Source organism: Cicer arietinum, chromosome 3, assembly GCF_000331145.2.
Source record: "Cicer arietinum cultivar CDC Frontier isolate Library 1 chromosome 3, Cicar.CDCFrontier_v2.0, whole genome shotgun sequence".
NCBI lineage: Eukaryota > Viridiplantae > Streptophyta > Magnoliopsida > Fabales > Fabaceae > Cicer > Cicer arietinum.
Genome location: NC_021162.2, coordinates 62,830,298 through 62,844,423, shown reverse-complemented (window position 1 = coordinate 62,844,423; position 14,126 = coordinate 62,830,298). Strand labels below are relative to the sequence as shown.

General features: G+C 33.1%; 1 protein-coding gene and 1 pseudogene across 4 annotated transcripts; one reads left to right on the top strand and one right to left on the bottom strand.

The window, feature by feature from the left end:
• Positions 1-1,798: 1,798 nt before the first annotated feature.
• On the bottom strand, positions 1,799-12,860 carry LOC140919838 (2-oxoglutarate-dependent dioxygenase 21, chloroplastic-like; annotated as a pseudogene).
• LOC101507260 (uncharacterized) lies at positions 7,420-12,157 on the top strand. 4 transcript variants are annotated; one of them, XM_073365670.1, is made up of 6 exons: positions 7,420-7,730; positions 8,105-8,188; positions 10,349-10,430; positions 10,783-11,101; positions 11,199-11,300; positions 11,474-12,157. In XM_073365670.1, exons 4-6 carry the CDS (start codon positions 10,916-10,918, stop codon positions 11,975-11,977), a joined length of 792 nt encoding a protein of 263 aa, XP_073221771.1. In that variant the 5' UTR covers positions 7,420-7,730; positions 8,105-8,188; positions 10,349-10,430; positions 10,783-10,915; the 3' UTR covers positions 11,978-12,157. The 4 variants fall into 4 exon arrangements, with proteins under 4 accessions (XP_073221771.1, XP_073221769.1, XP_073221772.1 ...); XM_073365668.1 differs by having other exon boundaries at positions 10,754-11,101; XM_073365671.1 differs by lacking the exon at positions 8,105-8,188.
• Positions 12,861-14,126: the final 1,266 nt, after the last annotated feature.

Genomic DNA, 14,126 nt, shown 5'->3' with positions numbered 1-14,126 from the left:
AATTTTCTCTTCTTTGGAATGCAATGAAATAGAAAGGAGAAATTGAAAAATCAGCGAGACTCAAAGTTGGTGAAGAAGATGATATGAAGCAAATTCCAAAGCGTGTTGTTACACTAACCTTTAGGTTCAATTTACCATGTAAATGGATAACCATGAATCACCTTCGGCATACTTTAAAAAAATGTGTGTTTTGCACCATTACACCTAAATAGTATGTTACAAAATAATAAAATGAATTAGAATATGAAAACGAGTGAGAAACGTGGATGACAATTTCTCAATCAACAATTTGTCCGGGTGATTCTACGACTGTTTTGTGAAGAATATATGTCTATAACGTTCAAATATTGATTAAAACATTGCACTGGTTTGATGGTTGATAAATGGGCTATATACTGATAAGTAGAAATTTCTTATAATATTTATTCCTTAACTTTCTTCAATTTTATTTTCTTATTAAATTTTTAAAAAATTGCATTATGTTCTTTTTTTAAATTGGATATTAAATAATAATAATAATATAATAGTTCTTCAACAAGTTAATTACAATGAAATTTATTATATTTCTAAGATAAAATAATAATAATCTTCATTATTTAAATTAATTTTTTTTTAAAATAATTCAATCCATTAAAATTACAAGAAAAATGAACTAAGCTATTTGATAAAAAAAAATCAATAAATTAATTTTGATAAAAGTTTTTAATTAGGGGAATTTTGACAATTCTAAAAATGATTACCACCTCTATTTCTTTCATCTTTCTTTTATATCAAATCAATTCTATTTCTCACGTGTTTATCTCTTTATACATTCTTTCTCATAAGTTCTCTCTTTTCAATTTTTCTTTGCAACCAAATAAATAATTGAAATAATCTTTTATAGATTTTATATTTTCTTTGATAAGATCAAACCTTGTTTTTATATCTAACATTCAATAATTCAAAAATCAATATCATGCAAAAGAATTGAATAAGTAAATGTAGTTATTGTTATGGATATATATTTTTTTTAAATAGAGTCACAAGAAATTAAAAGTATTCAAACTAAATATCAAACAAAATATCTACCTTATGAAATAAGTTTTTCTTCTTTTAGTTTCTATGTCTCTTTAATATCTCTTAATTTTTTTTTTTAATTTTTTTAATTTCTATTTTTTTATACTGACTATATTGGATTGAATCAATCTAAAAGAGTTTTATTATACAAAGTTCTATCCAAATTTTGAGAAAAAAAATATTAAAATAAATATAAAGTGTATAGTATACAATGTCCGTTTTCCAAATAAAAAATAAAAAAAATACATAGCATAGTTCAAACTCATGACATAAACCAAACCTATATATAGTATGTGTGTTTGGTTGGTTGAGTGTAAGCAAAGAGTCTCTAACTAGTTTGTTGCCAAGTGCCACCGTATAATCAAGTCTTCAAAACTTCTCTATGGTGTTAGTACATGTCTTCGAATGACACAAAAATTGAACTTGATTGCTTTTATTTATTCCAAGTACATATTAAACAAAGTTTGATAACAAGATAAATAAACAAGTGAGAAAAGAAAATTAAAACTCATGCGTATAATTTCCTAATAGAGTAAGTTTCCTAGCCAAGCCCGTTAGAAAAAAAAAACAAGCATGATACTCCCCTTTTATTTGTTTTAAATATAAGAGAAAATATTGTCAATAAAACTTGACTTATTTGGTAAAAAATTTAGACCAAAGACATAAATTTTTGTTGACTATATTTTCTCTTAATTACATTTGAAACACAGCGAGTACATAATAAACCCTCCAATCTATGGTTTCATACTTTCAAAGTGTCAATAAACCTTACCTTTGAAACATCATTGGAGCAGAGGAAATCAAGAAAATTCGTAAAGCTAAACTCCTTGTAAGACTTTGGATGCAAGTCATCAACAAGTTGAAATGCTGGACCAATCATTTTGTCCATAGCAAAACTATGAAGACTCACTATGGACTATCTCTTCTCATGTCTATTAACTATTGCTAAGAACTTCCATTTGGTCACCCAATTGCACTACCAAAGCTCCATTAACAAAAGGAACAGAAACCCAATTGTTGTTTGCATCTTCAATTTCTAGCCCTGAACGGTTTGGAGAAGAAGTGCTATGGATCCATAATCTGAGTGAGGGTGGATACCTAAGGTGAGTCCTGGTTCAGGACATGCAGGGTAGCAATTCACTGCTACCACTTGTGACTCACCATTTATTTTTTCATGTAAGTAACTTTGGTTTAATCCTAGCTTTCAAATATTATTTTCTTTAATTCTTTTTGTAAATCTTGTGCTGCCACGGTATACTTTCCCATCTTCTCCCTGAAAACAACATTCATTTTGTACATATATTTTTACAAGTCAATTGTTATATATTACGAAACATTAATACATATACTTGTTAGATAATATTATTATATATTAGTAGTAAGGATATTTTAGACAATTCTATTCTTTTATATATATACTCATTGTAACCCTATTAACTTTAGTTTTGGTTCATTATATGTTATGAAACCCTAAAGTGGTTGTTTCTCTTCTTCCTCTTTTCATTGTTAACATGGTATCAAAGAGCTTTGGTTGATTTTGGGATCTACCGTAGAGAAGAGAGATACTATTTTGATAGGAAAGACAACCACCAAAAGAGAAAAGAGAAGAGTAACCTATTCCTGATTTTGTTAAATCAGTCTCAGAAAAACATCGATTGCGCATTCGTTAACCGTTGGATCGGGCTGATTTTTGGACAGCAGGTTCGCAACATTTAGGTCTTCGTCTTCAACGGTCGGATCGCGCGAAACGACGTCTGGAGAGGGAGAAATCGGGCTCGCACAACACCAAATTATCCCTAATTTATTTTGTCTCAGTGATTGTATTTGTCGTATTTTCCTGTCATTATTTGTTATGGCTGATGCTAAGGATGAATCTCTTCAAGCACATTGTCCGAAATTGGGGAGAACACATAAGAAGAATTTTAGGGGGTCATCGTCCAATGTTGTTGCTTCTGCTCCTCCTACCATTGGCTCTAGTTCTGGTTCTATTTACCCATCTGAGATTGCTTCTCAAATATATGATATTGCAGAACAACTTCAAAAACTTCTTGCCACTCAATCACATGCCATGTCTACCACCTCTTCTAAAGGTTTGAACTCCTCTGGTATGTCAGGTATATCTCCTTCCATATGGATTCTTGATTCTGGAGCATCTCATCATATGACATACAATGATAAATCTTTTGTGTCTGTGAAACCTGCATCGTCTGTGTCAGTTATGACTGCTGATGGCACTCCTATGCCTCTAGCAGGCATTGGTTCTGTCTCCACACCTCACTTGTCTCTTTCTAATGTTTATTATATTCCTAATCTTACTTTGAGTCTTGCTTCTGTTAGTCAAATATGTGATTTCGGTTATTCGGTTACGTTTTCTTCCACTTCTTGTTGTGTGCAGGATCCACATTCCGGGAGGCTGATTGGGACAGGCCATAGACAGGGGGGACTTTACGTTTTGGATGAACTACGACTCCCAGATATTGCAGCCTCAACAACTACTGCTGACTTATTATCTAGTTTTCGCTTGAATTCATTATCTTCTAGTTTTTATTTATGGCATTCTCGCCTTGGACATGTTTCTGCTTCTAGATTAAAATATTTGGCTTCTACTGGAGCCTTAGGAAAGTTAAAACCCTGTGATATCTCAGATTGTTGTGGTTGTAAACTTGCTAAATTTCCAGCTTTACCGTTTAGTAAAAGTGTTTCCGTTTCATATGCGCCTTTTGATTTAGTTCACTCTGATGTTTGGGGTCCATCACCGGTGCTCACCAAAGGTGGATCTAGATATTATGTTTCGTTTATTGATGATTACACTCGTTATTGTTGGGTTTATCTTATGAAAAATCGGTCTGAATTTTTTGACATTTATCATATATTTCGTGCAATGGTCAAAACTCAACATAATTCTGTTATAAAGTGTTTTCGTTGTGATTTAGGTGGTGAATATACCTCTAATAAATTTTCGGAATTACTTGCTTATGATGGCACCCTCCACCAAACATCTTATACTGATACTCCTCAACAAAATCGAGTTGCTGAAAGGAAACACCGTAATATTATAGAGACTGCTCGTTCCCTTTTGTTGTTTGCTTCAGTTCCTAGTGAGTTTTGGGGAGAAGCAGTTCTTACTGCTGTTCATGCTATTAATAGAATTCCGTCCTCTATCATATCAGGTTTGTCTCCATTTGAAAAATTGTATGCTTCCACCCCTGATTATCATTCTTTGAAAGTTTTTGGTTCTACTTGTTTTGTTCTTCGCCCTCAAGTAGAGCGCAGTAAGTTGTCTTCTCGTTCAGCCATGTGTGTTTTTCTTGGTTATGGGGATGGTCAAAAGGGTTATCGTTGTTATGATCCTCATGCAAGAAAACTTTATGTATCTCGTAATGTTGTTTTTCTTGAGCACATTCCTTTTTACTCTGTTTCCTCTGATTCGCAGATTACTAAGAGTTCTGAACTAACCCATATTGATCCGTTTGGTCCTAATGATAGCGCTTCTAGTGATTGTACTATTGAGAATTGCAGGACAAATACTACTACTCCACATGATGACATCCCTCTTGGCCCCCCGGTTGTTCAACCACCTCCTGCGATTGTTGATCTTCCTCGTTACCCCTCTCGTCAACGTAAGTCTACTCAGTTACCTGATTTTGTCTATTCCACTTACTCAACTTCGTTTGTTTCTTTCTTAACCTATATTCACAGTTTTTCTGAACCCTCTTCCTATAAAGAGGCTGTTCTTGATCCTCTTTGGCAGCAGGCTATGGCAGAAGAACTTTCTGCATTGCACAAAACCAATACTTGGGAATTAGTACCTCTTCCTCCTGGAAAACGTGCTATTGGGTCTCGTTGGGTATACAAGATCAAAACTAAGTCTGATGGGTCAGTTGAGCGCTACAAAGCACGTCTTGTTGCTAAGGGTTTCTCTCAACAATATGGTATGGATTATGAAGAAACTTTTGCTCCTGTAGCCAAGATGACCACTATTCGTACTCTTATTGCAGTTGCATCTATTCGTCAATGGCATATTTCTCAAATGGATGTCAAAAATGCTTTTTTAAATGGTGAGCTTCACGAAGAAGTCTATATGGTCCCTCCGCAAGAAGTTTCTCATAATCAAGGGGAAGTATGTAAGTTAAAAAAGGCTCTATATGGTCTTAAACAGGCTCCTCGAGCTTGGTTTGAGAAATTCTCTACTATGATCACTTCTCTTGGTTTTTGCTCTAGTGAACATGATTCTGCATTGTTTATAAGGTCCACCACTTACGGTCGCATTATACTTTCTCTATATGTTGATGATATGATTATTACAGGTGATGATGTTAGTGGAATTAATGAGTTGAAATTGCAGTTAGCCAAACAGTTTGAGATGAAGGACTTGGGAACTCTTCGCTATTTCTTGGGGATTGAAGTTGCCTACTCTCCTAGAGGCTACCTTCTTTCTCAATCCAAGTACATTGCCAACATTCTTGATCAGGCTCGTCTTTCTGATACTAGAGCAGCAGATACTCCTCTTGAGTTGAATGTAAAATATGCTCCCTCGGATGGTGTTCCTTTACCAGATTCCACTTTGTATCGTACTTTGGTTGGCAGCTTAGTGTATCTTACGATTACCAGACCTGACATTGCTTATGCTGTTCATGTTGTTAGTCAGTTTGTTGTCTCCCCCACTACAGTACATTGGGCAGCAGTTCTTCGGATTCTTCGTTATCTTCGAGGAACTCAATTTCAAAGTCTTCTCTTTCCATCGTCATCCTCATTGGAGTTACGAGCTTATTCTGATGCTGATTGGGCTGGTGATACCACTGATCGTAAATCCACCACAGGGTTTTGTATCTTTCTTGGAGACTCTCTTATTTCTTGGAAGAGTAAGAAACAAGACATTGTCTCTCGCTCTTCTACAGAAGCTGAATATCGTGCTATGGCATCCACTACCGCTGAAATAATTTGGTTGCGTTGGCTTTTGTCTGATATGGGTATCTCTCTTGCTGAGCCAACTCCGATGCACTGTGATAACAAGAGTGCTATTCAAATTGCTCACAACTCGGTCTTTCATGAACGCACCAAACACATTGAGATTGATTGTCATTTTACTCGTCATCATCTTCAGCATGGAACTATTACTCTACCATTTGTCCCTTCTTCTTTACAGATTGCTGATTTGTTCACAAAGATGCATTCCATTAAACGTTTCCGTTTTTTAGTTGACAAACTCTCGATGCTCCATGTTAATGCATCGTGAGTTTGAGGGGAGATATTAGATAATATTATTATATATTAGTAGTAAGGGTATTTTAGATATTTTCTATTTTCCTCTATATATACTCATTGTAACCCTATTAACTTCAGTTTTGGTTTATTATATCATATGAAACCCTAGAGTGGTTGTTTTCTCTTCTTCCTCTTTCTTCCTCTTTTCATTGTTAACAAATATAAGATCATTGCAAGATATATATATATATATATTCAATTTGAAGTGTGGATGTTATATATATCTAATTTAGGTTTGATTAATCTAACGACAACTGTAGTGTTGATCTCTCATATGTTAGAATAATATACAAATTAAGTGAGAATTCACTAAAAATGTTTGTTGAGAGTTTAATCTCTTAGTAGTTAGATTAATCTTCACCGAAAAATTAGAAAGACTATTGAGGATCCATTTGCTATTTGCACTCTACCATCGCTTAATCTATTTTAAAAAAAAATGAAACTTAACCATTCTATTTTATTTTCCAAGCTTTTGATATCAGTAAAAGTTGTTTTAATTAATTTATTGTTCATTGAAAGTTGGATGGATTAGAAGGCCACATAAGAATCCAATCAGATATTGGATGAGAGTAATGTTTGATGAAATCTCTCCAGCAGTAAACTTCATCCTTGGCTTGATCAAGGCTTGTTCCATACCTTACCGGTTTACGAACACCATCAGAAAATAAGCACATCTTCTCATCATTAGTGGGGTTGAAGAACTCTGTTGCAACTTTCAGAGCATCTTCTATTGTTGACAGATCAATTCCATGGTTAATAATCTACAACAATATAAGTGTCATATGTAAATTGAAGATGTGTGAATGCAGAGAATAAAATGTTAATAATCTAGAACAATATACACTACTAGAAAATTACATTTTAGCTGTAGATTATAGCGTCGGTCACTGACTCCGACGCTATGTAGCGTCGGCCTCTCCGACGCTAAGGCAATAAATGCTGATTTTTAATTTTGTTGACTGTACGCTATGTAAAATAAATCAGACATTAGTTTATTCTTTTAAATTTTTATTTTTTATTTTAGTATGTAGCGTCGGTGTCGCCGACGCTAATTTATTTTTAAATTTTTTAATATTATTTGTAAAATCAGATTGTGCCCTTAGATCGTAAATCGTAAAATCAGATTGTGCCTAAACCCTTCTCCTATGTTTTGAACCCTTTTCTCACTGTTTCTCTCACTGTTTCTCATCGTTGCCGTCCCCCTCTCGAACGATCAGAGTCGTCATCGTCCTCCTCTCAGACTCGTCACCGTCCCCCTCTCAGATTCGTCACCGTCCCCTTCTCAGACTCGTCACCGTCCCCCTCTCGAACCCATCACTGTTCAGTGTCGTCACCGTCATCAAATCCCTCTCGAACCGTCCGCCTCTCGAACCCGCGCTCTCATCTGTGGTCGCTGTCTCACTCTCAAGGTAGCCATTCACGTTTTTTCCCAAGATTGGAATTTCTGGTTTGACGTTTTCTGTTATTTCAGATTTTTAGTTATGCTTTCTGATTTTTAGAAGTTTTGATTTTTAGAACCAAGATTAGAAGTTATGCTTTCTGATTTTAGTGATGATGTGGATGAATGTGTGATTTTTAGAACCAAGATTAGAAGTTATGCTTTCTGATTTTTAGTGATAATGTGGATGAATGTGTGATTTTTAGAACCAAGATTAGAAGTTCTGTTTTTGTGTGCTTTCTGTGTTCTGAATGTGTCATTTCTGGTTTGATTGTTTGGCTTTGATGGTCTGATTAATGTGTGCTTTCTGTGTTTTGTCGCTTAATTAAATCTGTCTCAAAACAGAACTGCTGCCATCGTGTGGTAAAAACTCTTCGCCCTGGGAAGAAAAAACTATCTACTTGGCCTGCACATTTAGAAATTTTCCCTGTAAGTCATTTTCCTTGCTGCAATCATTGACTTGCTATGTGATTATTGTGTTAGAAGGTTGAACATATATGAAGTTGCATGTGGATCTGTGATCTGTCAATATTTCAGTATATATTTCTGGTGCTGCAGTACCTGTTTAATATTATTTTTTCTCATTTTATCCTCATAAGATGTAATAACACCCCTTTCTTGTAATTAAGAAGTTGAATTTCAATTTCAACCGATTATTTTTGGACCTTCGCATTTACATTGCAAGTTAAGAGACATGAATGATTTTATATTATATTTCTAACACTGCTATCTAGGATGGTGTTGAAACTTAGATGAATAATCAATTATAGATAGACTCCAAACTAAATTGATTAAAGGATTTGAAGAAAACAAGTTGCCTATACTATACAATTCAAAGGTTAAGCAAAAATAAAATGGAAATTTTTTTATGTTTGAAATTTATGGTCCCTATCATAGGACTTTGTAGTTATGCCTCTGCCTGACATGGTTACTTGTGCCATGGTGAGAACGGATGATCCGATGATCTAATAAACCAAATTATTGCCACTTGTTTCATTGCATCAATCTTATTCTTTTGGTTTTATCTTGTATATGTAGGTATGTTTGCATTAATGGGTGTCTGTTTTTTGAATTCAAATAGATAGGAAAGAAAGTAATCAATTTAATAAATGAGGGTAAAAGACACGTTAAAGGCAATGACTTGTCCCTGTTTTTTCTTGAAGATTAACCATAATATAACAAGCAAGCAGCCTTAAAAATGAATGAAAAAAATAATGAGTGTTATGTTTCACTTACTGGTCGAGATTGATTACTTTGTTCCTGCTTCCTGTATGATATTTGCAAGTAGAAATTGAGGATATTATGTGTTTTTGTGTCAAAATCAGCTCTAGAAATTGAATTTCCTGTTTCATTCTTCAAACAAGAGTTGTCATGGCCTTCTTCACCTTCGTACACTATTCTCAGTATTAAGCTCACATTTAAAGTAACTAATTCACATAAAATTCTGTAAATTAATTATACTTTGTTTGTTGGTGTACTTTGTTATTAATTTGATTATAATTTGTTTTCAATCTAATTATCTAACTAATTAGTTAGTTGCATTGTTATGCAATGCCATGATATAAAGTCCTTAATTTAATCTGTCTCACTTATGATACTAATCTGCAAGTCTAAGTATTGATTTTTCTTTCCCTGACAAAGTATAACTTTGGACTCACATCACACAATTATTGAATAAATCATTGCACGACTATCAGTTGAGAAGTCTCTGACCTGTTTGATTTCATTTCTTGTTTGATTTTCATTTCCTGGTTTTCATTCATGATTTCCTGGTTTTCTAAGTATTGGTTTTCATTCATTTACTGCATGTGAAGCATTAGGGGCTAAGAGAGAACTTAATCGACTAAATATTATTTGGATAAGAGAAGACATCTTTTGGTTTTCATTCATTTACTGCATGTGAAGCATTTGGTTTTCATTCATTTACTGCTGAAATTATACTACAGCTTTCTTGTTCAGTTCTATGTAACGAATCTGTAAGCTTCTACTCAGATTTATGTATCTAACCTTTATATGTTCTAGGCACTGTGCTACTAACATAATATTTCTCCTTTATGCTTCTATGTTCAGTCTAGCTCTTTGAGATATAACAATTACTCTCCCTCATATGATCATTAATTAATTAAAACCAAAAGAGAATTTCTGTTTTGTTTTTTAATACTATATGTTTTGTTTTGTTTTTTAATAATGAAAATGAATTTATTAAGAAAGTAATTTATGTAGTATCACTCCAGCTCTTTACTCTTTTATAGAAAAGCTAAAGGTTGGCGTAATTCGCTTCATACACTAAAAATATATATGAAGTTCCAAAAAAAAATGGACAGCGTGTTTCACGTTTATAAACCAACTCATTCTATTATCTTTCTCTTTTAATCTTGTAGATGATTAGGATTCTTTTAGAATTAGTATTCTACAAAGTTGTTAGCTTGCTTAAAAAAATGTAAATATAGAATTTAATTTTTATATACTGTCATATATATAAAGGTTTATATCATGCTAACATATAAAGGTTTTCTGCATTTCTGGTTCATTTTTCTGCTTGGTTTTGTAAATTGTTGCTTTCTAACTATCCCAAATGCATTGATGCAGAACCTGATCCCTTGTATCCTGGTGAATTTCGATAAACAACAAATCGTAGTTTGGAGGGGGAAGGATTATAAGCACTTGAAAGGTATGGATGTTGTTAATTTAATTATACTTTGTTATTAATATGGATGTTGTTGAGTTTGTTTGTTGGTGTACATGCTGAATTTGGAAAACCTCGCCGAACTCTGTAAAAGTGCAATCTAACTAAACTAAAACCTGATGTTCAATGCAAGTTATAATCTGATGCCTATAATTTGTTTTCAATCTAATTATCTAACTAATTAGTTAGTTGCATTGTTATGCAATGCCATGATATAAATTGGAAATTCTGTTACTGTTTGAATATTAATCTCTAACTAATTTTTCAAACTTATTTAGTGATTGACAAGTTAAGTTTTGGTCTTATAGTAAATGGATCGTACTTGGATGTACAATAGGGTACATGAAAATAGACGCGGATTGAAAGAGGAGTATGTTAGTGGTGTTAAAGATTTTGTGAAGAGGGCTTTGAAACAACCGATTTGTATATCTGAGGGAGGGATAAGGTGTCCGTGCATAAAATGCAAGTGTATGAAGATATCTGCAGCAACTACTGTTAGACTTCACTTGTACCGGGATGGATTTCAACCAGATTATTGGATTTGGACTGAACACGGAGAAGTGAAGCCAATGGTTGAAACAAGGGGTGGTTCGACTAGTAGTAGGATTGTGCACACCTCAGGCCGCAAAGCTCATATTGATGTTGCGATTGAGCTCGTATGTATTAAATTTACATTTACTTAAAATTAATACAATTTAATGTTATGATTTCTAATTATGAGTTGTGATCCAATAATCTTGATTTTATTTGTAGAGCAATAACCTTCAAAGAGATTTACTTCCAGATGAGTTATTTTTGACAACCCATAAGAGAAAAAATGGCGCTTGTGTTGATAGTCGCGCAGAATCTACCTATGTATGTTCTTTATTTATGTAAATTCTTTATGCAAATTCTTTATATTACAAATCAACCAAAAAATAATATGATGTCATTTATACCTAGAAGAACAATCCCTTTATTATACACTTGTTTAATTTATTTTAGAAATTTGATCATATATTACGTTATTAATTTATTCCATTTATCAGGGAACATTTAAAAAAAAATTGGAGGAAGTACAAACACAAATTGGCGAAACAAGTGAAGAAAGTGGTAAAGAGGTAGATGGAGGGACAATACTTAAGTTATGGACTGAATCTGCAGGGGGTTGCACTCGTGGTCGAGTTTATGGTACGGGAGACTTGTCCATTAACGTCCGACAGGGGTGTGTATCGCTTACACAACATTCCCAGAATCCTTCTAATTCTATGACTGGGATGTCTTTAGAAGCAGAGAAGGCAGCTAGAATTAGAGCTGAACAAATTGCTCAGGATGCATTGGCCCAAGCTCAAGTGGCTACCAAGGTCGCCGAAGAGGCTAGGGAGCGTACAAAGAAGTTAGAGAATGATTTTGATGCATTAAAGCAATTTTTTGGCGATAAAATTGACGCTTTGCACCGTCAATCAGCTGGTGGATCATGTATTGCGAGTCATCCTCCTTCGCATCCTCATTACGATCATAATTTGGACGACGCGTCGCTTCACGAACCTTAATGTCATAGTTATGGTTACTTTTGGTAGTAATTGGTTGACAATTATGTATTAGATCACTTTGTTAAAGTTGTTATTCGATACTATTTGTTATTTTGTAATTTCAGAACACATGATATTTTGTTATGTTATTTAATACTCTGTGCGTTTGTTATAATGTCAATGAATCACTTTTAATGTTTATTAGCAATTAATTATATTATTAAAAAAAAATGAAATTCAGCAAAACAGGGGCTATAAAATTAAATGCCAATCCGACGCTACTTTATAAAATTAGTTGACTTTTATTTTGACAATCGCGTCGGCTGGCCGCCGCTACTGATTTTGTTGACGTGACCTTAGCGTCGACAATCCGACGCAACTATTTCCTCCCCGGCTGACGTGCCAACTCACTTTTTTAGCGTCGGATGTTTCAAATTTTCACATAGCGCAGGCGTAGCGGCGGCCAAGCCGATGCTAATATAGCGTCTGATGGTATTTGGCTGACGCTAGTATTTAGCTACGACCGTTTTAGCCTAGCCCTAATCCGAAGTTAAATCGATGTTAGCGTCGGGTTTGGATCTGTTAGCGTCGGCATTTGGCCGACGCTAAATCCTGTTTTTTCTAGTAGTGGTAATTGTCAAAATGTTGTATTGCATGTATTAATATTTTTACCTGAAAGGCACCAATCTTCTTGCAAGAAATTCGAATTTGGTTGATTGTTTGGGATCTAAGAGATTGGTCCTGTAAATGAGACAAAACTATAATGGGGAGAGTGGTGGAAATTGGAAACATGATGAGTGTTAGGGCGTTGGGATGGTGGAAGAATATAGCGTTGAGGTATAGAAGACATTCCTTTGTCACCTACACTCATAGCACAAGTTACTGAATAATCATTTTGGTCCATTTTCACTTTCATCAAATTTTGTATATTGTCAATGATTCTTTCTATTCTATTTGTATAATTAATAGATATGTATTATTGATTTTATCATGCTATGCTAGTCATCTATCCATATCCATTTTTCTATTCATTAAGTTGATCACTTACATTACACATGCAAGGAAATTAAGTTCAAAAAGTAAAATTTTGTCCGAATATGAATATGAGTGCCAATATTAAATGCACAAGAGTGTAAGGGTGGTCATGGATAGGATAAATTCGGTTACTTAATTCAATTCAATCTGTATTTTGACTTAACCCATTCAAGTTCGGGTCTAACTCGGACTAATATATTGAAACTCAATTATGTTCGGTTTGGATAATGAATTTAATTTTTGGAACTCATGAATCCGCGATCCAACCCTTGACATATATATTTTGATTATATTCTTACTATTGATATGTAGTTAAAATTGAGTTGTTAGACTATATCGAAGAAATTGTTGCTAATTTAATTAATGTAAGTGTTTTATTGTGTTTGTGGATGTATTTTAAATATTAAATGATATGTTGTAATATAATTTTATTATTTTTATATGTTAAAGTATTTAAATTTAATTATATTTTTTAATTTTTTTTTTATTATTCGTGAACTCAATACAACCCAATTCATTTATAATCGGTTTGGTTTAGTTTATATTTGATGCAAAAATCATGAGTTGAAAGTTCGATCCGGCTATAAAATCGACCAACCCAATGGCCCGCGCGCTGCACGGATATTAATTAATTAATTTTATAAGTTTTATAAATAATATTTTATGTATTATAAATATAGTTATCTTATAATATTACTTTATTGATTTGTAATAATTGAATATGATTAGAAAAATTAAAATGAGGGAAAATCATGTTTATCACAATCATCTAATTTAATTTTTAAAATATTTTGTTGGAAGTAACTTTTTTAATAATTTTTCAGATATTCGTATTTTATGATTATTTTAAATAAATTTATGTATTTTCTGTAAAATATAATATATATTTTTATTTTATAAAATGTTACTAAAAAAATGGATTGACATTAATGAGTAATTTAATTTTTAACGTATAAAATCATTTATCGCCATAAGTGAAATAATATAATTGTTCATGAAAGGAAGATTAAATAAAGAACATTTATGTCGATATTTATGAGTGATTAGGTGGCTTTTTTTTAATTGAATTTAATGACTAATAATATTATAAAATAGTTTATAAATTTATTATAAAATAACTTATAAAATAATTTGA

Bases quoted from the DNA above. Each gene is read 5' to 3' on its own strand.
- LOC101507260 (XM_073365669.1), top strand. From the start codon at position 10,757: ATGGATCGTACTTGGATGTACAATAGGGTACATGAAAATAGACGCGGA. The intron at 11,102-11,198 runs GTATGTATTAAA...TTTTATTTGTAG, and splicing joins TTGATGTTGCGATTGAGCTC to AGCAATAACCTTCAAAGAGA. The intron at 11,301-11,473 runs GTATGTTCTTTA...TCCATTTATCAG, and splicing joins GTCGCGCAGAATCTACCTAT to GGAACATTTAAAAAAAAATT.